The sequence below is a fragment of the Amblyraja radiata genome, chromosome 9, assembly GCF_010909765.2.
Source record: "Amblyraja radiata isolate CabotCenter1 chromosome 9, sAmbRad1.1.pri, whole genome shotgun sequence".
In the NCBI taxonomy this organism is placed as follows: Eukaryota; Metazoa; Chordata; class Chondrichthyes; order Rajiformes; family Rajidae; genus Amblyraja; species Amblyraja radiata.
The window spans coordinates 74,118,892-74,143,464 of NC_045964.1; the positions used below are offsets into that span (position 1 = coordinate 74,118,892).

General features: G+C 43.7%; 1 protein-coding gene across 1 annotated transcript in view; it reads right to left on the reverse strand.

Annotated features, from left to right (window-relative positions):
• The window catches only part of rin3 (Ras and Rab interactor 3), a 90,317-nt gene that overhangs the window by 49,182 nt on the left and 16,562 nt on the right, over positions 1–24,573 (reverse strand). The window contains exon 3 of the mRNA XM_033027756.1: positions 18,846–18,960. Within this exon, the coding sequence (XP_032883647.1) occupies positions 18,846–18,960 (115 nt within the window). The remainder of the gene's footprint in view (positions 1–18,845; positions 18,961–24,573) is intronic.

Sequence of the window (24,573 nt, forward strand, 5' to 3'; positions counted from 1 at the left end):
TTCAGTGTTATTCACAGACTGAGACATAACCCTCTCGCTCCCCCATCTGGCAGAGACTGACTGAAGCACTCAACACTTCCGGGTTTTATAGTCCCTCCGGAAAGGGCGTGGCCTTCAGGAGAGAGAATCTCAACATTTTTTAAACACTAATAACTCTTTTATTTTTAATCGATGGGTAAAGTCCTCTTGTCCTGCACAGCGGAGGGGAACTCTGAGTAAAATGGCCAAAAATCACAGCCGTAAGTGGCAGTGCTTTTTCAAAAATCAATATACAGAACAACATGAAGTGGTCTTTTACTAATATAGATTACTGTAAAAACACCTGGAATATTGTGCACAATAATAGGCTTTATTATTCAGCTTAGAGATGCAACACGGAAACAGGCCCTTTGGCCTACCGCGTCTGCGCCGACCAGCGATCCCTGCACACTAACACTATCCTACACATACTAGGGACAATTTACAATTATATCAAGCCAATTTGCCTACAAAACTGTACGTCTTTGGAGTGTGGGAGGAAACTGAAGATCTCAGAGAAAACCCACACGGCCATGGGGAGAACGCATAAACTCCATACAGACAAGCACATGTAGATCGAAGCCGGGCATCTGGTGCTGTATGGCAGCAACTCTACTGCTGCGCCACCATATCTGAAGAGGGCTGTAACTGCAATGGAAGCCATTCAGATAAAGGTTTAGTAGACTAATATCTGGAATGGGCAGGTTGGCTCTTGAGAGAACGTTGGGGAGGTTATGACACTTTTCGTAATTCAGAATTTGTCGGTCTTCGGAATGGATTTTTTTTAGCGTAGCTTTTAATGGCTGGCTCAGTGGTAGAGTGCTCGGCTCATATCCGCAAGGTCGCGAGTTTGCGCCTTGATCCTGGCAGTTACTCGATCGCGAGTTTGAGTCTTCAATGTCGTTTTTTCTTGCAGAATAAATGTTTGTATGAAATACAGTGTAGGAGAAGTGTACTGACTGTGTGGGCAGAACTTTGGAAGTGATTGCCCACCAGTCTAAAAAGCCGCTGTGTCTCCCTGTCCCTGGGATAGCAGGGGGCGATCAAACAGCACAATACCCCCCTCCAACTCCAGAGGAATCCGCTCCCCGATGGGCCGCTACCAAAGATCATAGAGGAGCTCCTCTATGATCTTTGGCCGCTACAGCGACAAGTGGCAGTTCGCCCACAGCCCGAGCTGCGCCCCCTCATCCGCCACCCCAAGAACAAGACGTACCTTGCACACCATCAGCTTCTGCCCCTACGTGTTCCTCTGGAGTTGGAGCGGGGCTGGAGTTGCTGCTGGCTGTGGGTCTCTGGGATCTCCGTGCTTGCAGTGGGCCTGGGGGTCGGTGGGCGGCGGTGGGAGCTGTGGACCTACGGACCTACCTCCGTGGAGCTAGCCAGCTTCGGAGCGTGGAGAGTTGCGGGGGCGAGCTGCTGCGACCCGACTCCGGTGGATGGTGACACCGGGAGCTCGCGGGTCTCCGGTGGGAGACTGCTTTGCGGGGCACCGGCAGCGGCGACTTCTCCCGCCCGAATTACGGGGTTGAGAGCAAACATCATAGAGGTTGAGAGTGACCTGGAGGGGGGCCTTACAACGCCCGGCGTGGCTGTAAATTGCCGCGGACTTGCTAGCGCCCGCTGGGGGCTCCAACATCAAGACCGGGGCAGGGCCCTACATCTCCCGGCGTGGCTTTGAGTGGCCGCTCCCCGATGGGCCCCTACGACGCCCCGAGCTGCGCCCCGTCATCCGCAAGTATCTGTTAAAACTTTAGAGGAGTGTCGGAAATTATTTAATTGAAACACATAAGATCATGAGTGGACTTGGCAGATTTGATGTGATGGGGATCTTCTTTTTTTCAGGAAAATCTGGAACTAGGACTCAACTCCATGTACACAATAGTACTTGGACTACTGCTAACATTCCTCGTGTCTTGCAGGCTAGTTTTGTTGCTGCCATTTTGGTTCTGTAGTTCAAATTCTGCTAGAAGTACGGGACGTTAAATCTTCTGCTCTTAGGCAATCCCTCGCCGTTGAGGACAAACTAGATTCTCTCTGGTTTTGTGGATTGACCACAAAATACATTTATTTATTTTAATTTATTTTATTATTTTTTTCGAACAGAATAAAAGAATAAAAAGCAAGTGTGAAACAGCATACAAAAAACAAAACAAAAATATTTATAAAGTGTCATAAACAATATCTATAAATAAATGAAATCGTATGTGTCCGAAAAGGAGCAGGAAGAAGCCAAAGCTTATTAATTCCCACCCCTTATTCAACTGCTTGTAATTATCTTGTACAAATTTAGCAGCTATATGTACACCATATGTACACCAGCCACTATATGGACACCAAATTATTTACATTTAAACACTAATCAAATATTTACAAAGCCATACAAAAAAGAAAAAAGAAAAAAAAAAAGAAAAAACCCTGATATACCATACAGTATCTTAGTCATATATACAACCCATCACTCTATAATCACCCTTCCCAATACAATCAGTATAACAAACTTGAGTGTGAACAGATTATATATATGTGTATGCTATACCGTAGGACCAAATTATGCCTGATGACCATCTATAAAGAAACGCACGGGTTTATTCCAAGCAACATCAAGAGTCATCTACAAATTCATCCAGACAACCATAGACTAGGCTATCGGGGTTTTTCAAATACAACATCATCCAAACAAATAAAGACTGTTACTTATCGGTATTTACTGTACCCAAAGACAATTAACGAATGGAATCATCGCCACCATATTTCACACTGCACCTGACGTCACGACCTTCAAGACCAAGTTGGAAACAATCGATAAAAAGACGCTGACTTCCAAGGCCCACTTTAATATTTAATTGCGACTTAGCACATGACCCTCCTAACGTATGCGACAACCAGTGAAGGTGATTATACATCAAGATCTAGATCTAATCTGTTTGGATAGCATGCAAAACAAAGCTTTCCACTGTCCTTCAGCACATGTGACAATAATAAACCTAAACCTTGTGCTTGGCAACAAATTAAATGCATCTGAAATTTAATAATTCAGTAAAGTAAGAAACATGCAACTGATTTGTACACAACGAGGTCTCACCAAATGCAGGGTGATAATGATCTGATCATTTGTTTTCATGATATTGATTGTATGATGAATATTGTCCAACTGTACTTTGAAATAGTGACATGTATAAGGTGTCTAGGTTTAACTTCTAACACCATCTGTACGACAGCACTTACTCAGTGCTGTCGTACAGTTTTAAACTGAATAAGGGGGGTGGGGTGTCGAATGGGCTAGTGGAGGATGGAGTTAAAGGGAAAGGGTTTCTTAAATGTGTGAGCGTAGAGACAGAGGGGTGTAAAATGAGGGTAGAAGCAATAGGTAGCAAGGTGAAAAGTAAAAGTGGCAGGCAGACAAATCCAGGGCAAAAATAAAAAAAGGGCCACTTTTCAACAAAATTGTATAAGGGGTAAGAGTGTTGTAAAAACAAGCCTGAAGGCTTTGTGTCTCAATGCAAGGAGTATTCGTAATAAGGTGGATGAGTTGAATGTGCAGATAGCTATTAATGACTATGATATAGTTGGGATCACGGAGACATGGCTCCAGGGTGACCAAGGCTGGGAGCTGAACATCCAGGGATATTCAATATTCAGGAGGGATAGAGAGAAAGGAAAAGGAGGTGGGGTAGCGTTGCTGATTAGAGAGGAGATTAACGCAATGGAAAGGAAGGACATTAGTTTGCAGGATGTGGAATCGGTATGGGTAGAGCTGCGAAACACTAAGGGGCAGAAAACGCTGGTGGGTGTTGTGTACAGGCCACCTAACAGTAGTAGTGAAGTTGGAGATGGTATCAAACAGGAAATTAGAAATGCGCGCGACAAAGGCAAAACCGTTATAATGGGTGACTTCAATCTACATATAGATTGGGTGAATCAAATTAGCAGGGGTGCTGAGGAAGAGGATTTTTTGGAATGTATGCGGGATAGTTATCTAAATCAACATGTAGAGGAACCAACGAGAGAGCAGGCTATTTTAGACTGGGTATTGAGTAATGAGGAAGGGTTAGTTAGCAGTCTTGTTGTACGTGCCCCCTTGGGCAAGAGTGACCATAATATGGTTGAGTTCTTCATTAGGATGGAGAGTGACATTGTTAATTCAGAAACAATGGTTCTGAACTTAAAGAAAGGTAACTTTGAGGGTATGAGACGTGAATTGGCCAAGATTGACTGGCAATTAATTCTAAAAGGGTTGACGGTGGATATGCAATGGAAGACATTTAAAGACTGCATAGATGAACTACAAAAATTGTTCATCCCAGTTTGGCAAAAGAATAAATCAGGGAAGGTAGTGCATCCGTGGATAACAAGGGAAATCAGGGATAGTATCAAAGCAAAGGATGATGCGTACAAATTAGCCAGAAAAAGCAGCATACCGGAGGACTGGGAGAAATTCAGAGACCAGCAGAGGAGGACAAAGGGCTTAATTAGGAAAGGAAAAATAGGTTATGAAAGAAAACTGGCAGGGAACATAAAAACTGACTGCAAAAGTTTTTATAGATATGTGAAAAGAAAGAGATTAGTTAAAACAAATGTAGGTCCCTTGCAGTCAGAAACAGGTGAGTTGATCATGGGGAACAAGGATATGGCGGACCAATTGAATAACTACTTTGGTTCCGTCTTCACTAAGGAAGACATAAATAATCTGCCGGAAATAGCAGGGGACCGCGGGTCAAAGGAGTTGGAGGAATTGAGTGAAATCCAGGTTAGCCGGGAAGTGGTGATGGGTAAATTAAATGGATTAAAGGCCGATAAATCCCCAGGGCCAGATAGGCTGCATCCCAGAGTACTTAAGGAAGTAGCTCCAGAAATAGTGGATGCATTAGTAATAATCTTTCAAAACTCTTTAGATTCTGGAGTAGTTCCTGAGGATTGGCGGGTAGCAAACGTAACCCCACTTTTTAAGAAGGGAGGAGAGAGAGAAAACGGGGAATTACAGACCAGTTAGTCTAACATCGGTAGTGGGGAAACTGCTAGAGTCAGTTATTAAAGATGGGATAGCAGCACATTTGGAAAGTGGTGAAATCATTGGACAAAGTCAGCATGGATTTACAAAAGGTAAATCATGTCTGACGAATCTTATAGAATTTTTCGAGGATGTAACTAGTAGCGTGGATAGGGGAGAACCAGTGGATGTGGTGTATCTGGACTTCCAGAAGGCTTTCGACAAGGTCCCACATAAGAGATTAGTTTACAAACTTAAAGCACACGGCATTTGGGGTTCAGTATTGATGTGGATAGAGAACTGGCTGGCAAACAGGAAGCAAAGAGTAGGAGTAAACGGGTCCTTTTCACAATGGCAGGCAGTGATTAGTGGGGTACCGCAAAGCTCAGTGCTGGGACCCCAGCTATTTACAATATATATTAATGATCTGGATGAGGGAATTGAAGGCAATATCTCCAAGTTTGCGGATGACACTAAGCTGGGGGGCAGTGTTAGCTGTGAGGAGGATGCTAGGAGACTGCAAGGTGACTTGGATAGGCTGGGTGAGTGGGCAAATGTTTGGCAGATGCAGTATAATGTGGATAAATGTGAGGTTATCCATTTTGGTGGCAAAAACAGGAAAGCAGACTATTATCTAAATGGTGGCCGACTAGGAAAAGGGGAGATGCAGCGAGACCTGGGTGTCATGGTACACCAGTCATTGAAAGTGGGCATGCAGGTGCAGCAGGCAGTGAAGAAAGCGAATGGTATGTTAGCTTTCATAGCAAAAGGATTTGAGTATAGGAGCAGGGAGGTTCTACTGCAGTTGTACAGGGTCTTGGTGAGACCACACCTGGAGTATTGCGTACAGTTTTGGTCTCCAAATCTGAGGAAGGACATTATTGCCATAGAGGGAGTGCAGAGAAGGTTCACCAGACTGATTCCTGGGATGTCAGGACTGTCTTATGAAGAAAGACTGGATAGACTTGGTTTATACTCTCTAGAATTTAGGAGATTGAGAGGGGATCTTATAGAAACTTACAAAATTCTTAAGGGGTTGGACAGGCTAGATGCAGGAAGATTGCTCCCGATGTTGGGGAAGTCCAGGACAAGGGGTCACAGCTTAAGGATAAGGGGGAAATCCTTTAAAACCGAGATGAGAAGAACTTTTTTCACACAGAGAGTGGTGAATCTCTGGAACTCCCTGCCACAGAGGGTAGTCGAGGCCAGTTCATTGGCTATATTTAAGAGGGAGTTAGATGTGGCCCTTGTGGCTAAGGGGATCAGAGGGTATGGAGAGAAGGCAGGTACGGGATACTGAGTTGGATGATCAGCCATGATCATATTGAATGGCGGTGCAGGCTCGAAGGGCCGAATGGCCTACTCCTGCACCTAATTTCTATGTTTCTATGTTTCTATGGAGTATTGTGCTGGATATTTGTGGTTTAGATTAGTTTACTTTGAAGAACCTTGGACCATCTTTAATTGAACTTTACTGGAATTTATCTTGCACTAAATGTATTCCCTTTATCATGTATTTGCGGATGACTCAATTGTAATCATGCATTGTCTTTCCACTGACTGGTTAGCAAGCAACAAAAGCTTTTCACTGTGCCTTGGTACACGTGACAATAAACTGAACTAAACTAAATTATTGTCACGTGTACAGAGGTAGGGTGGAAAGCTTTTTGTTGCGTGCTATCCAGTCAGGGAAAATACTATACAGGATTACAGTCAAGCCATCCACAGTGTACAGATAAAAGATAAAGGGCATAACAGTTGGTGCAAGATAAAATCCAGTAAAGATAGTTCAAAGGATTCCAATGAGATATATGGGAGGTCAGGGACACTCGGTTGTTGGTGAGAGGACGATTTAGTTGCCTGATAGCAGCTGGGAAGAAACTGCTTTAGTTTAAATATCTGCGGAGTGATAATGATTCCACTATTGAAGTGCGACATATGACGGGGAATTATAGACCAGTTAGCCTTACATCTGTAGTGTGGAAGATGCTTGCGTCGATTGTTAAAGATGTTATAGCAGCGCATTTCGAAAGCAGTGACAAGATCGGTGAAAGTCAGCATGGATTTATGAAGGGGAAATCATGCTTAACTAATCTTCTGAAATTTTATGAGGATGTAACAAGTAGAATGGACAAGGGAGAGCCAGTGGATGTGGTGTATCTGGACTTTCAAAAAGCCTTTGACAAGGTCCCGCACAAGAGATTAGTGTGCAAATATAGAGCACATGGTATTGGGGTCAGGGTATTGTCATGGATAGAGAACTGGCTGGCAGACAGGAAGCAAAGAGCAGGAATTAACGGGCCCTTTTCAGAATGGCAGGTAGTGACTAGTGGGGTGCCACAAGGCTCGGTGCTGGGCCCCCAGTTGTTTACAATATATATTAACGATTTAGATGAGGGAATTAAATGTGAAATCTCCAAGTTTGCGGATGACATAAAGCTGGGTGGCAGTGTGAGCTGCGAGGAGGATGCTATGAGGCTGCAGGGTCACTTGGATAGGTTGGGTGAGTAGGCAGATGCATGGCAGATGCAATATGATGTGGATAAATGTGAGGTTTTCCACTTTGGTGGCAAGAACAGGAAGGCAGATTATTATCTGAATGGTGTCAGATTAGGAAAAGGGGAGGTGCAATGAGACCTGGGTGTGCTTGTACATCTGTCACTGAAAGTAAGCATGCAGGTACAGCAGGCAGTGAAGAAAGCTAATGGCATGTTGGCCTTCGTTGTGAGAGGATTTGAGTTTAGGAGCAAGGAGGTCCTTCTGCAGTCGTACATGGCCCTGGTGAGACCGCACCTGGAGTATTGGGTGCAATTTTGGTGAGGAAGGATATTATTGCTATTGAGGGAGTGCCGCATAGGTTTACCAGCTTAATTCACGGGATGGCGGGACTGACATATGATGAAAAAATGGGTCGACTGGGCTTGTATTCACTGGAATTTGAAAGGATGAGAAGGGATTTTATAGAAACATACAAAATTCTTAAAGGAGTAGACAGGTGAGATGCAGGAAAAATGTTCCCGATGTTGGGAGAGTCCAGGGGTCACGGTTTAAGAATAAGGGGCAGGCCATTTAGGACTGAGATGAGGAAAAACTTCTTCACCCAGAGAGTTGTGAATCTGTGGAATTCTCTGCCACAGAAGGCAGGAGGCCAATTCACTGGATGTTTCCAAGAGAGAGATTTAGCTCATAGGGCTAAAGGAATCAAGGGATATGGGGAAAAAGCAGGAATGGGGTACTGATTTTAGAAGATCATCCATGATCATATTGAATGGCGGTGCTGGCTCATAGGGCTGAATGGCCGACTCATGCACCTATTTTTCTATGTTTCTAAACAGGGTGGCTAACTTCCTGCTGGATGGGGTTTCAACTACCTTATTTATAGTAGAGGAGACCAGTTGCTGATTAAAAAAGCCTACACGATCAGCATTAAGACCAAAATAAATTAGGTTTTAAAAATATCCTAAATCCTAATACCTGAATCATTTGTAAGTCAGATTTGATATTGCACAAGATTTATAATTAGGTAATGTTATACCGAAGTGACCCCTCTGGCAATCTCTGTTATAATATGAGTTCAGGTGCTGAGTTAGACTATAAATAATTGTAAAGCCTATTTTTGTACCCTTCTAACATTTGGTTTCAAATTAGGTGAATGATTTGATTCTGAGCAGGGTCCACGTTAAAATCAATTTTGGCTGAAATGGTAATAAACGCATTGTCAGCATTAAATGTTGCCATCTGGTAAGTGAACAGCCACATCTTCTACAGGATACACCCTGACATGATGGGATGACACATTTCTCTTGTTAGCCCGCTTCCCAAGGGTGTAGCAAAATATAAATGGAAAGGAGAAGTAAAACTACTGGCAATATCAGCAGAACACATCTCAGAGGGAGTTTTATTGGGCTTAATCTCCTTAAAACAAAGTTGTGTGGACACTGTCTCGATCTAACTTGAACGCTCATTACTGGGTAGTACAGTACTGTGGTTTTCACACTGATAGAACATCCGCATTTGTTGTCACGGTAACTCAGCAGTGGTCGTCACTGAGAGACAAGCTTCGCAGCAAAGGGAGGAACTGAGTCTTTTCTATCAAATCTTATTCTGCTTGCTTCAGTGGCTTGTGACTATTAGAACGACTCTTTTGTGCATTCCTTTCGCCATTATGGAAACAAGACCAATTAGCTGACAATTCCTGTTTACAAAAGTAGAATTATGCCCGGATTGCTGTTCCTTAATCAACTGGAAATACCTCAGCAATTCAATTTGTGGTTAAACACATGCAGTGAACTTGGCAGAGACAATTAATGCAGTGTTGTAATTAGTAGTCCTGGGACAAACTGACATGAAAATCACGAGACACATGTGGTTGGCTTCTTTTGATCTGTTCCTTTTCATTTCTACCAGGAACTGGGAATTGGCATCAATGCACATCCAAAGGATTATAAGGGGGGGGGGGGGGGGGGGGGAGGTTAATCTTCAATATAAATCAAAAGTGTGATTAAATTAGGAAAGGATAATTGGGGCATAGTTCAGTTCCAATCAGAAGTGCATTTGAGCTCAAAGTTTTTGTAATGCTGGCATTAACAGAGATCATAAGGGATAGGAGTAGAATTAGGCCATTCGGCCCATCAAGTCTACTCCACCATTCAATCTTGGCTGATCTATCTCTCCCTCCTAACCCCATTCTCCTGCCTTCTCCCCATAACCTCTACCTGTACTAATCAAGAATCTATCTATCTCTGCCTTAAAAATATCCACTGACAGCCTCCACAGCCTTCTGTGGCAAAGAATTCCACCAATTCACCACCCTCTGACTAAAGACATTTATCCTCATTCCTTCCTAAAAGAACTTCCTTTAATTCTGACATTTCAGAAGCTCTGCCATTGTTCTAAGGTTTTACTGCTGTTATTCCTTACATTGTACACTTTGTCATTACATAGACGTGTTTGGAAATCATATACGTCAAGTGCAACTGAAAGATATCAATGCAGTTAGAAAATAACAACAAGATACATTTTGACGGGTGCTTCTAGAGGTGTAACAAGCCCTTCAAATGCAAAATGTAGATAGTTAAATGCATGATCTCCAACAATTGCCCATTGAAATTAACTTTAAAAAATTGGACAATAGTGAGCTTATGTTTTGTCAATAGGTTAAAATTACTCTCCAGGAAATCCTATGCAGTCATTGCTAAGTAATCACATCTATGCGGGAATGTGGATATTCAAGTTATACTGATGGACGTTGCTAATGAAATTACATTCTACAAAGGGAGATAATAGTAGTTTTCTTAGTCTTCTGCTGATGTTGCCACAGTAAAAGCATTCATCACATGTACAACAGTAAGGCCCCTGTCCTGAAAGTTCCACACTTCCCAGTATAACATACGGTTCAGCTGCCTTGCAATGGCTGAAAACCCATACAAAGTCAAAATAGCAAATAAAAGGAGCACACCTTCACAAGCAGCATTGTGCATTCTCTGCTGTAATGGAGATGAGCTAACCCCAACATTGGTGCCTTTAAAGCTCACCAAGGCTTACAACCTTATCACTTCCATTTAATCTAATTTAGACAGTATGGGGTCACCTGCTATACCCTCTGATGTTTCCCTATTGTTATCTTCCTCCATCTCAAACTCCACACTCTCAATGCATGGTCCTCCAGGATTTTAATTCACCTCTGCCTCCTGGTGTTCAATGACAATTGACTTTGCCTGACATTTGGAGGTTGAAGAATATCTTCAGGGGGTTGTGCACAATATTCTACGTGGCGAGGTATTGTGTAGGTGTTGCACTGTTGGAACTGCCCTTTCTGTTCAACTGTGGATCCTTCTGCTCACATGGATGGGTGTAAAAGATTCGATGCCACTATTTCATGGAAGAGTATCTGATTCATTTCTAGACCCAGTTACATTAATCTTTTATTAAACTTTACTGAAATCAAATTAACATGTAGTTATAAAGTTGGAGGCCTTTTAGATCCATGCCAGCTACCAAGAGAGCAATCCCATTTGTTCCATTGCCTTCTCCTCATTTCTCAGAATCTCAGTAACGTATCCTCTGTCATGCATACTCAGTCATTCCCTTGATTCATTTTACCATTAACCAACATCAAGTGGAAATTTGCAGAGGCCAATGGTGTGTGGGAGAAAACCAAAGCACCAAAGGAAACCTATACAGTAAAATAAATGATGCAAACTATGTCTGAAGAGCATCCAAGGTCAGATCCAAACTGGATCCCTGGAACAATGAGTCACAGCATTAGATACTGCCATACCATGATCACTTCTATCTGTCCTTGGTCTCCAGGGAAGCTGCCTGACACGCTGAGTTACTCCAGCACTTTGTGTTTTTTTTATTTGTAAGCCAGCATCTGCATTCTTGATTCTTCACTTTAACATGATTCTTTGTGGGAGTTTGAACTGCATAAACTGGCTGTTGCGTTTCATAAGCTGCAAGTGGCCATGTATGTTGAAAAGTACTTAATAGCCTGCAAAGTGTTTCAGAGTATTGTGAAAGGCACTACACAAAATGCAAGTCTTTCTTTTCCTTTCACTGAGAACCAAGTGCAAATTAATCTGCAATCTATCGTCAAAAATACAAATCTTTAGTGACAGATGGATTTAGATCTGATTGCCTCACTAAAGCTCCTTTTTTTAAAAACTGACACCAAGATGATTTTTAGATAATTTTAACGACCAATGTTTTCTTTTCTCTGTCTCTTCTTTCATCGGAACATAGGATGGAAAAGTGATCTTTTAGCTTTTCCTTTTGTCAACTTTGCAGTCAATTGTATGAATCACCATGGTTCCTATCATGGTAATCAATGTCTATCCATTGGTCTAAGATGAGGTGAGGAACTCCACTGGAAGGAACGATTGGCCACCATCCTCCTAACGCTAGGTGATTGAGATGTTCCAATAAATTGTCTTCATTTGTAAAATGGAACTGCTAGAATCATTGAAAAATAGGTGCAGGAGAAGGCCATTCGGCCCTTTGAGCCAGCACTACCATTCAATATGATCATGGCTGATCATCTAAAATCAGTGCCCCGTTCCTGCTTTTTCCCCATTTCCCTTGATTCCTTTAGCCCTATGAGCGAAATCTAACTCTGATAGATTTTATGCTGGCGAGTATGGTAAGAACACAATTCCAATGCAGGTGTTGGAAACCACAGAGTCACACAGCAAAGAAACAGATCCTACCGCCAACTCTTCCGACCATTAAACTCCTATTTACACTGATACTAATTTTATTCTCCCCATAGTCCCACCAACTCCCACACAGAGTCTACCGCTCACTACATATCAGGGCAATTTGCAGAGGCCAAGCAAACTACAAACCTTTGGGAAATGAGAAGAAACCAGACAGTAATGGCAACAGGTGGGGTATGCAAACTCCACACAGACAGCACCGGAGATCAGGATTGAACTTGGGAGCTGTAGGGCAGCAGCTCTACTAGGTGTGGCACTGTGCCATCCAATTTCCTCAAACTCAACAGCGATAAGACAGAATTCCTCCTCATAGGCTCCAAAGCCACTCAACAAAATCAATAACCCCACTCTCACCATCGACGGCACCACTGTCTCCCCATCTCCCCAGGCCCGCAACCTTGGCGTGATCTTTGATTCCACCCTCTCCCTTGAGCCTCACATCCGCCATGTCATTAAAACCTCCTTCTTTCATCTCCGCAACATCGCCAAACTCAGACCCTCTCTCACACCGCCTGCTGCTGAAAGACTCATCCATGCCTTCATCTCCTCCCGACTGGACTATTGCAACTCACTTCTCCTTGGCATCAGCTCCACCTACATCAACCGACTCCAACTGGTCCAGAACGCAGCCGCCCGACTCATCACCCACACCAAATCCTGGCATCACATCACTCCAGTCCTCAAACAACTTCACTGGCTTCCCATCTCCCACCGGATCACCTACAAAATCCTGATCCTCACCTACAAAGCCCTCCACCATCTGGCCCCCCCCATATCTCACTGATGTCCTCTCCCCCTACCAACCCTCACGGTCCCTCAGATCCACATCAGCCGGTCTCCTCTCCATCCACAAGTCCAACCTCCGCAGTTTTGGGGACAGAGCCTTCTCCAGGGCAGCTCCCAGGCTCTGGAACTCCCTCCCCCAACTGATCCGCAATTCCGTGTCCCTCACCATCTTACAGTCCCGCCTCAAGACCCATCTCTTCACCTCTGCCTATCCTTAGCCCCACGTCCCCGTCCCTTTTCATCTGTGCATTAATTGCCTCATATTGTGTTTTGTATTGAATTCTGTATTTACTTTGTGTACTAGTCATGTCTCTACTATTTATTTCATTCCCCTTACATGTTTTTCCTCTACCTGCTAAATTTTTGTAAGGTGTCCTTGAGACTCTTGAAAGGCGCCCATAAATAAAATTTATTATTATTATTATTATCCAGCAGAATGGGCATGATTGGGTAATTTCTGGTAAAATGGCAAGCTTTACATCCAGAGGCTAATCGAGAGGTTTGTATTCTGTTGCAGATGTGAAACAGGAAGCAAACACACATCACACCTGCCCACATCTGGGATGATGGGGTAGTGCAATGACCTGTCGGGAGGATGCCGGCTGGCTATTGAAATGTTTCTAGAGGGCTATGAGTCAATATTTTAACACCACTTTTATTTTTAACCATGGTGGTTTGGGTTTCCAGTGAGGTGGTAAATCTGCTTGCATGAAAAAAGTGCTCCAGAAGCTGCATTTCCTCCCAGCTAAACATCACTGTAAACCACTCTCCACATACCCCATACCACGCACCTATGATATGTCTGTTCCCCTCTATCTCTACAACCCACCCACTTGCTGCCCTCTAGATCCTGATGACATTCTTTCTTTCCCTGTAAAGGGCCTGTCCCACTTTCACAACCTAATTCACCACCTTTTTTACTCGTGGAATTTTTCATCAGGCTAGAAAAAACGGCCCGACCTACTTGATGCCACGAGTACCTACGACTAACATCACAACCTACCTACGATCTCGTGACGACCATGCTGCGAGTATGAGTCAAGGGCAAACTCGGCAGAGGTTGTGAATTAGGTCGTGAAAGTGGGACAGGCCCTTAACTCTACCGGCGCAGTGGAGCCTGTGGCGCGGTGGAGGGTGGCATGGTGGAGCAGTGGTAGAGTTGCTGCCTTGCAGTGCCAGAGTTCGATCCTGACTACGGGTGCTGTCTGTATGGAGTTTGTACGTTCTCCTTGTGACATCGTAGGTTTTCTCCGGGTGCTCCGGTTTCCTCCCGCACTCCAAAGACATCCAGGTTTGTAGGTTAATTGGCTTCGGTAAAAATTATAAATGATCCCTGATGTGTAGGATAGTCTAGTGTACGGGGATGATTGGTCGGCACTGACTCGGTGGGCCACAGGGGCTGTTTCTACTAAACTAAACTGAATCATTAAACTAAACTAAATTAAACTAAACTAAACGCTCTGTACTTCTGCCAAGCTCATATCCTAGACAAGCAGCCAGCCAGACTGAAGGCAACCCAGCAAATATTTGGGACCGCGTTTTATTAAAGACTTGTTGCGACCCATGGTAAACATAATCTTTAAAGTCTAAAGTCCAACCTGATTTCTTGTAACTAAGCCGAGTTCTCGTAAATCAAGGGGCCTTGAGTGAGGGGCAGACATGTTTCATCAAAATGATTCAATTTATTTATGGAAGGTATATGTGAAATATTTGAAGAAGTGGAAAGACACAAAGACCGTCTTTTGACAGAGGAGCCAGAATGCCTGCCAGCTGAGTATTGTTAGCAATCGCTTTCTAAGGATATCGGTGCCCAAGGTTTTGTTTCACAGTCTGGGGAGCAATGAGTCCTTCATGTAAAAGTCACTGTGGACTTGGAGAGGTATAGCTTCATTTGGGCAGTGTATAATGCAACTTTAAGCATGCTTTTCTCTCTGTAATGTCTATGTGTGCTACTACAGGTGCTCCTCAACTTACGATGGGGTTACGTTCCGATAAACCCATCGTAAATCGGAAATATCGCAAGTCGAAAATGTGCGTGTGGGCTCACTCATATCTACACCACCACGGGTGTACAAGTGTAGCCCAGAAAACCCGGCTACTGGTGGGGCAGAGGCCATGTCCCGCTGAACCTACCCTAGCCCTCGCTGCCTGGCCCTGTCCAGACCAGCACCTGGTCCCCGCCGGCCATCAGAGGGCCAGTGTACAGGGAGCTTCCCCACCCGGCAGCCACCCCCTGACCCGTGGAGGCACGGTCTGCCAGCCCCACCATGTCCAAGACCGACTGGGACTGTCCCCTCCGTCCCGAGTGGTCACAGCACCCCACACCTGTGTACCAGCTGCTGAGAAATGGGAACCTCCCCTCTATCTCTCCTCTTCTTCCCATCCCCTCCTCTCCATCCCCCTCTCCCCGAATCTTTCTATCCCCCTCTCCCTCTATTCCCCCCCCCCCCCCACCTTCTCTCCCCATTCCTGCTCACAGCCCCTACTCCGGAGAGACCGGTGAAGTGTTTCAATGGCGGTGGGTTGGATGTAGCGCTTGAAGTGGGGGTCCCGGTGAATTCCAGCCGCACAGACTTTCCCCACTCTCCGCCGCAACGTTCCAGAAGATCCCACAGGGAGAACATAATCAGACACCACAGATATAGGCCATTCAGCCCAACTAGTCTATGCTGACTAAGTTGTCTATGAGTTATGGTGAGGTGCTGTACTGTGGGAGGGGTGGTACAGAGGGAGCGCCACACTGTTGGGGGGAGGGGGGGGAATGGACAGTACTCTGTAGACGCTGGCAACACAGTACACTGTAGAGTATCGGTTGTTTATACTCAAGATCGCTTGGCTGACTGGGAGCTGCGGCTCGCTTCCATGGCCCAGCATCACGAGAGAGTATTGTACCACATATCGCTAGCCCCTGAAAAGATCAAAATTCGAAGTACGGTTTCTACTGAATGTGTATCGCTTTTGCACCATCGTAAAGCCGAAATATCATAAGTCGAGGAGCAACTGTATTCTGAATCCTGATCAGATAGCGGAGTTGTTTGGTAGCCTTGCTCCACTACAATGTAACAATTTCTTGAATGTGCAATTTACATGAAGTTTAGAGACTAAAACGTTAATGTAAATATGAAGATGAATAAATATTAAAAGACTGGAGGAAACAGATGCCCTTTGAGTTTAGTGACAATCCTACTGAGGAGAATCCACCTGTATTGCCAGTAACTGCCAACTCACCCAGAGCAGCAGGAGATCTGTGGCTGTGCAGCAGAATTGGGTGGAGGCTGATGGCTCGCACAAAGTCTATTAGGAGAGGTTTGGCAGTTCTGGCCAAAGATCATAGAGGAGCAAGATAGACCACTCCTCGAAAAACGCGTAGTATCACGTGTGTGATTGTCTACGCCATTTTATTGAGCATTTTTTTGGGCTTCCCCCACACTGTCATGGCGTCCTCATGTAAATCTTCATCTCACTGCTCCGCTATCAATTGTTCTAATCGTAAATCTAAACGACCCGACCTGTCATTCTTTAGGTTCCCCGATAAAAAAGAAAGGTAAGAAAATATTATTATTATTTTTTGTCGATATTCTGTCGTGAAAATGTTATTTTCTGTTCTCCCATCAACGGTCATTGTGAAACTAGGTTTGTCGGTAGATTAGAAAGTTAGTAGACTTATTTTTAATAGATCTTTACTTACCATAATAATAAAGACAATTTTAACACTTCTGTACGTTTTTGGTTTTGTTCTTTGGGTGCAATGGTGGGCCGGGGGGTTCGGCGGTGGCGACCGCAATCAAAGGTACGAGAGGAGCTCTGCTCTATAATCTTTGGTCGGAATGGGACGGCTGCACGTTATAATGTGCTATCGTTCCACTCCCTCTCCCCCCTTCTCCCTCTCCCCCCTTCTCCCTCTCCCCCCTTCTCCCTCTCCCCCCTTCTCCCTCTCCCCCCTTCTCCCTCTCCCCCCTTCTCCCTCTCCCCCCTTCTCCCTCTCCCCCCTTCTCCCTCTCCCCCCTTCTCCCTCTCCCCCCTTCTCCCTCTCCCCCCTTCTCCCTCTCCCCCCTTCTCCCTCTCCCCCCTTCTCCCTCTCCCCCCTTCTCCCTCTCCCCCCTTCTCCCTCTCTTTATGGTTTATGTACATCATCTTACAAGACAAATGAATTAATAGTGATTATTTAAATCAAAGTTGCTTCTGATCCATGAGAATAAACTTTATTATCTCTAACTTGCCTCTCACACACAGACACATTCATATAAATATATTAAAAATATATATACGTTAAATTTAATTTTGTGCAGTGTGTGTTAAAGGGAAACTGCACAATACAATGCAAGGGAAACTACGCAAAGGAAGGGGCTGTTTCCGCTACAAGATACTCGAGGATCTTTGCTTTGGATCAAAGATTATAGAGGAGCTCTATAATCTTTGCTTTGGATCACATCGGGTGGCATACGTCGCTTGTCGCTTAAAGAAATGGCGGCCGTGACGTTCCGTCACGTACTACACGTCAGTCCATTGGATTTCGGAGGAGTGGTCTATCTTGCTCCTCTATGATCTTTGGTTCTGGCAGTTCAAGGAATGAATTGATTGGGGATGATCAGCCATGATCACATTGAATGTAGGTGCTGGCTCGAAGGGCTGAATGGCCTCCTCCTGCACCTATTGTCAATCTCCACTCAAGAGGGCAATCAGCATTTTGCAACAGCCCAGAAGAGGGTCAGTTCTGGTGCCTTCACTCCTGGGGAACACAGGCAGCTTGAGCTGGACAGATGAAGGTTTGGGGAAGGCAAGGGCGATGGGTGAGTGTTGGGGGTGTGGTGGGCATTGGGTTGGTAGAAAGGGAAAGTAAGAGGGAAGGAGCAAAAGGTAAGGTGAGTGAGTGGTACGGAAGCTGATATGGAGGGAGCCAACTGATGGAGGTGAATATTGACGGAGGCAGCAGGAGAAGGGATTGAAGATAGTAATTGAGGGGACATGCAGGAGGAGAGGGATTGAAGATGGATAGTGGGCTGAGGAAACAATTGTGCCCGTGTCTGCATTAGAATGCTTCTGAGTGTGTGTAGGAGATGTCTTTATGCGTGCATGTATGTATGTGTGCCTGTGTGCATGCACGGATGTGTCTTTGTGTTTGTATGTATGTGTATGTGTCATTGTAGAGTAGCACCTTTGTACAATCGTCTCAGACCACCATGTATTTGGATCGGGCCTTCTCTCAGTCAAGAGCACACGGTGCCCTGAAATGGGGGGGACTATGTATAAACACTACTGTAATATCTACATGGTGAAACCAAAATATATAAAAATGGCCTTTATTAAAATCTGACAACGTGCACTTTAACCACATGTGATTTTTTTCTGTTACAAATCTCAAATTGTGGAGTACAGAGGCAAATAAATAAATGATGGGTCTTTGTCTCAAACATTATGGAGGGCACTGTAGTAAAAATAGTGCATCATTTGACTTACCACGTATGTACAACTCCAAAATGTTTGTTTGATTTTTCATTTTAAAGTCTTCCATTTTGACAACATTAATATTGAAGCAACACATTGTAACTGTTGACTATTCCTCTCAACCAGACATTTGAACATCTACTGTGTTGAACTGTTGCCTGAGAAGTGAATGCATCTCCTCTTTTGGAAACATCCTTGAGGTGTCTCAAAGTATTCATAAAGGCATTACAGATTATCTATAGTACATCAGGCACTACATAGTAAAAATTGTTTATCATATGACTTATCAGCTGTGTAGGTTTATTGATGTTTGGAGCAGATCTATTAATGCTGTTAAGGAAAGATTAAGTAATGATCAGAGGGAGCAACGTGAATAGATAGGAACTCACTTGATTTTTCCTCCTTTATTGAGTAGTCAATGATTTTAGGAGTTCCATCCTCTCCAAGAAAATTCGCCGAAAGGACCATGTTTGTTAGGGAGCAATCTTTTCGCACCATGAATGTCTGTAAGCAGAAATACATTGTGCTTAATTGAACTGTAGGTATTAACACGTCTTGAAAATAAAGTACACTTAGTTCCCAAGCAAAGAAGTAATCTTTGGCAAGACTAATGGTCAATTGCATCTCTCAGTTTGATTCATATCCATAAATTCACGACATAATTCAAAAGAACCAATTTACACCTGCTACGTGATGTAGGCAGTGACTGTGTATTCCTAGTGTAGGAAGGAACTGCAGATGCTGGTTGAAAGGGAAGATAGACACAAGTTGCTGGAGTAACTCAGCAACTAATTCATCTCTGGAGAAAAAGTATAGGTAATGCTTCGGGTCAGAACCTGAAGTCTGAAGAAGAGTTCCGTCCCGAAACGTCATCTATTCTTTTTCTCCAGAGATGTTGCCTGACCCGCTGAGTTACTCCAGCACTTTGTACCTATCTTCGACTCAGTACACCCATTGAAGTTAAAGGGCAATACGTTGTCTGAGCTGCCAAATGTTAGACGAGGCATTAAACCAAAGCCAATTTTTCTCAGTAAGGTGGGTGTAGATCAATCAACATATTGAAGACTTGCATTCTGATGTCCTGATTAACAGTCAATCTTATTGATCCACATTATATAATCATTATTACATTGCTATATCTGGGAGCTTACTCTCTACACCTTGGCTTACATCTACACCGCCTACTTGTGAATGTTTGTGGCATTCTGTGTGAAAGGCTTTATTAATAAATGTTCACAGGGAATTGAGAACTAAAGAGCTCGTGTTTAAGATGGGAGGGGAAAGATTTAATAGGAACCCGAGATGCAATTGTTTCTATTGATGGTGAAACAAACTGCCAGCGGAATGGTTGAGTCAGGTACAACAATGTAACAGACATTTGGACAGGTACATGGATAGGAAAGGTTTAGAGAGATACGGGCCAAACATGGGCAAATGGGACTATCTTAGATGGGGCAGATTGGTCGGCCTGGGCTAGTGGATGGATGATGGACCCGTTTCCTTGCTCTAAGACTATTATACCATGACTCTACTTCAAATGCGATCTAATTAAATTAGGAGTTGCATTTGTGATGAATGTGGAAACCCTAGTGATATCACATCCAGCTGAGTGAGTTTCTGCACAGTTTAAGGGCTGTCCCACTGCGGCGACCTAATCTGCGAGTATAGAAGAGTTTGCCCTCAACTCAAACTCGCAGCATGGTCAACACGTGGTCCTAGGAGGTCCTATGAGGTCACTGGAACTCTCCTTCATGCTCGAGGGAAGTTCCCGCATACTCGCAACCTCAGCTAGGGCGCGGAATATATTTCAGCATGCTGAAAAATTTTCCGCGAATAAAAATTGGTCGGCATGGGTCTTTTTAACTCGTAGTGCAGTGGAGTGGGGTCGCTATTTAGTTACAGGCAGTCGAGGGCAGCCGTAGGCAATCTCCTTCACTGACCGGGCATTTTATTTGGCTTATTGGAGTTTTCAGGACCAAGGAAAACCGACCGGTAATTTAAATGCCTGCTAAACTTTATTATAAGTTGTCTAGCTTCTTAAAAATGTCTCCACTCCTTCTCCCCCTCTTCTCTCCCCTGCCCCCCCCCCCCCCCTCCACGCTCTCTAAAGGGCTTACCGTACACTGTGCAGCCGTCTTTTACCTTCCTCTTCATCGCGGGTGTGAATTTCAGACATCGCTCCCCCGCTTTCCCTGGCCCCCGCCTTTGCGATGTGTGTGTGTGTGTGTGTGTGTGCGTGTGTGTGTGTGTGCGGTGTGCGTGTTGGTCGATGCAGCTCGCGGTTTCATCGCTGACGGTCGATCTAGCTCGAGGTTTTTCAGGCGAGTGCCCTTGAGCTTGAAGGTCGAAGACACTGTTCTTAACTCGCAGATTAGGTCGCCGCAGTGGGACAGCCCCTTGACATTAGTTCTTACTAACTCTGCTTTAGGCTCCAACAGTAGACAGAAACTCATTAAATTTAGATCCTAGTACATAATATGCACTTCTGGCACAAGAAGTTCCTAATTTCCTCATTATTCAGCAGTCTTAAAAACATTCCGATGTAAACGCATCACGCTTGATTCATTAGTTTCAATTTCATTAAAAAAAATATATACATCTACTTTCGTTGCTTGATCCCATTCTTTAGTTTCTGTTCACGCACAAAAAGCTCAAGAGACACATAGTTCTATCAAAGATTGCAACTGACGGACACTAGGGGAATCCGGGACATGGGAGAACTTAAAATCTCGTGCCTCTCTGAGGGGCACATGCATATATAGCCTTAGTGTTATCAGATACAAATACATCCATTACCTCAACAAGATTATTTTGAAGAGGTTATACCTCTTGACCCATGCTTGTCATACACCGAGAATCCACAGATTAAAAGCTCACATTCTATAAATACAAGGTGCGGTGGATTGGTTGGGGAGCGGGATGTGGATGAGGGAGAGATGTTACAAAAGGAGCCTGGGTCTCTCCATATAATGTGGTGATGGTATGGATGGAAGGTCCACCTTCATCATTGTGTAATTGGATGTCCACATATACATTAATCTCCTGTCTCAGGGTGAGTTTTGCACTCTAAACTCTCCATGTTATTTGATGAGCCTGATGTTACCATGTTTGCTAGTGACAGTAACAGAAAAGGCTGTAAATACACCAGGTTAGGAAGCTTTTGTTGAATAAGAAACAAAGTGAATCTTTCAGGTTGAAGGCCATTCACCAGATGAAGTGTTTTTGACCTGAATACAATTCTGTTTCTCTCTTCACAGATGCTGCCTGTTTCCATTTTGTGTTCAGAAGGGAATTGAGAAGGTGGACAGTTTCCAATGAGACACAGGTTAGAGCTAGTGTCATCACAGCAGGATAGCAATTACATGGACTGCAATTACCCCATTCAATTTAGCATCAGATAATGTACAGCTTTCTTTGGGATTGCTTATTGTGGAAATTTCCCTCCAGTGAAGATCATTCAATGTACCCATGCCATCATTATGTTCCATCCCAATGTATGTACAGAAATTAATCCTTTGGCCAACTTGTCTAATAGTTGCTTGTTTAAATTGATTTGTTTGCTATTCATGCACATTTCATATCTATGCTCATATCATATTTTTATGTTACTAACCTTAAATGTGTTAGTTAGTTACTTTAGTTTATTGTGAAAAGCTTTTTGCTGAGCGCTAAGCAGTCAGTGGAAACTATACATGATTACGATCGAGCCGTCCATAGTGTACAAATATAGGATTTATAGACAATAGACAATAGGTGCAGGAGTAGACCATTCGGCTCTTCGAGCCAGCACCGCCATTCAATGTGATCATGGCTGATCATCCCCAATCAGTACCCCATTCCTGCCTTCTCCCCATATACCCTGACATATATCTTTAAGAGCCCTATCTAGCTCTCTCTTGAAAGTATCCAGAGAACCAGCCTCCACTGCCCTCCGAGGCAGAGAATTCCACAGACTCACCACTCTCTGTGTGAAAAAGTGTCTCCTCATCTCCGTTCTAAATGGCTTACCACTTATTCTTAACCTGTGGCCCCTGGTTCTGGACTCCCCCAACATCAGGAACATGTTTCTTGCCTCTAGCGTATTCAAATCCTTAATAATCTTATATGTTTCAATAAGAAACCCTCTCATCCTTCTAAATTCCAGTGTATACAAGCCCAGCTGCTCCATTCTCTCAGCATATGACAGTCCTGCCATCCCGGGAATTAACCTTGTGAACCTACGCTGCACTCCCTCAATAACACGAATGTCCTTCCCCAAATTTGGAGACCAAAACTGCACACAGTAATCCAGGTGTGGTCTCACTAGGGCCCTGTACAACTGCAGAAGGGCCTCTTTGCTCCTATACTCAACTCCTCTTGTTATGAAGGCCAACATGCCATTCGCTTTCTTCACTGCCTGATATGGCATCAGCAATTTAGTGCAAGATAAAGTCCAGTAAAGTTCAATTAAAGAGATAAGAAATCCTCTATTTCTCCATAATTGTCCAATATCATGCACTACTCCAAATGCATATCTAGAATCTGTATATATGTTTCCCCTCCATATATATGTGTCCCCATAATGCAAGCCCTGATTAAAGCAAATAATTCAGCCTGTTGTGCTGAATAAGGTGACAAAGGCAGCTGCTTCTACATTTTCCCCATCTTGATTATCAATTGCATACCCAGACAATTTCTCACCCCAGGGTCTAATGGATGCACTCCCATCTACATACAATGTCATGTCAGGGTCCTCTATAAGTGCGTCTCTCAAATCCTCCCTCACTGATGTCCAAGGGTCTCCAATGAGGCAGATGGGAGCTCAGGACCACTCTCTAGTTGTTGATAGGATAGGGCAGTTGCGAATTGATCAACTGACGTGGATTATCTATTTTAAGATCCCATATCCTTTCAAATCTTTAATCTTTCTATTAAGTTAAACTTTAACCTTTTGTTTTACAGAGAAAAAAAGATCTATGTGCTGTTTCTATGAGTTCATCCTTGATACCTTGGTGGTATTGCTGAAGAAAACAGACTCTTTCATTATTTCTAGGCCTTCAAGAATTATACCAGACATGAAAATATCACGAGCTATGAGTAAGAGGAATATGGCAAACAAAGTGCTTGCATCAAACCTTCACAATTCTGCAATTTATTACATCAATTTATCTATATTTCTTGGAATCTTGAAAACTGTGATAACATTATCTACAGATTTTACAGTTTCCTAAATTTCTTATTACAGCTCATCTGATAATAGTTCACTAGTTATTATTTTTTGTACCACATTATCATCTCTTTTGAACAAGCTGAAAGTATTGTATATCATTACTATATTCTAAGCTCCACATCAAGAAGCTGATCCTTCTCAGACTGCCCAGCAAATAGCTGGCAGCCAGTGTACATCCATGAAGCTAGTGTACTTCCAATGCATGGAACTGTTATGGAAACTCAGTGCTCCTGTGACACCCATGGCACCATGGATAGTGTGGGTCTCAATGACAATGCTGAGACTGGCTAAGGGTCATGGCAGAGGGAATCAGATGTCTCCCATCCCATATATCTGCAGTGGCACAGAAAGATTTATTGAATCTGTTGGCTCATTTTCCATTGAGCCAGTCTATCTCTGCCCATTCTCCACCCGCCATTTGCTTGTTCATACACATGGTGAATGGCTGGATAGAATTCAAACCACATGCATAGAAGATCAACAAAGAACCCCATCACAACCCAGAAGTTATATGACACCAGCAATATTGAATGTATAGACACTAAGAATGTATTAAGATTTCCATTGTTTTGTTTTAAGTATACTTTTTATTCTGAATAAAGATTTTTGAAATATTACAGGTCAATATCTTACAGCTGTTTATCTTATTAGTGTGCTGCATGGTAACTCAAATTTCACTGCACCAAGTGGTGTATGTGACAATAAATGTCCTTTGTCCTTTGAAAGACTAGATAGACTCAGTTTGTACAAAGACTGGATAGACTCAGTTTGTACTCACTAGAATTTAGAAGATTGAGGGGGGATCTTATAGAAACTTACAAAATTCTTAAGGGGTTGGACAGGCTAGATGCAGGAAGATTGTTCCCGATGTTGGGGAAGGCCAGAACAAGGGGTCACAGTTTAAGGAT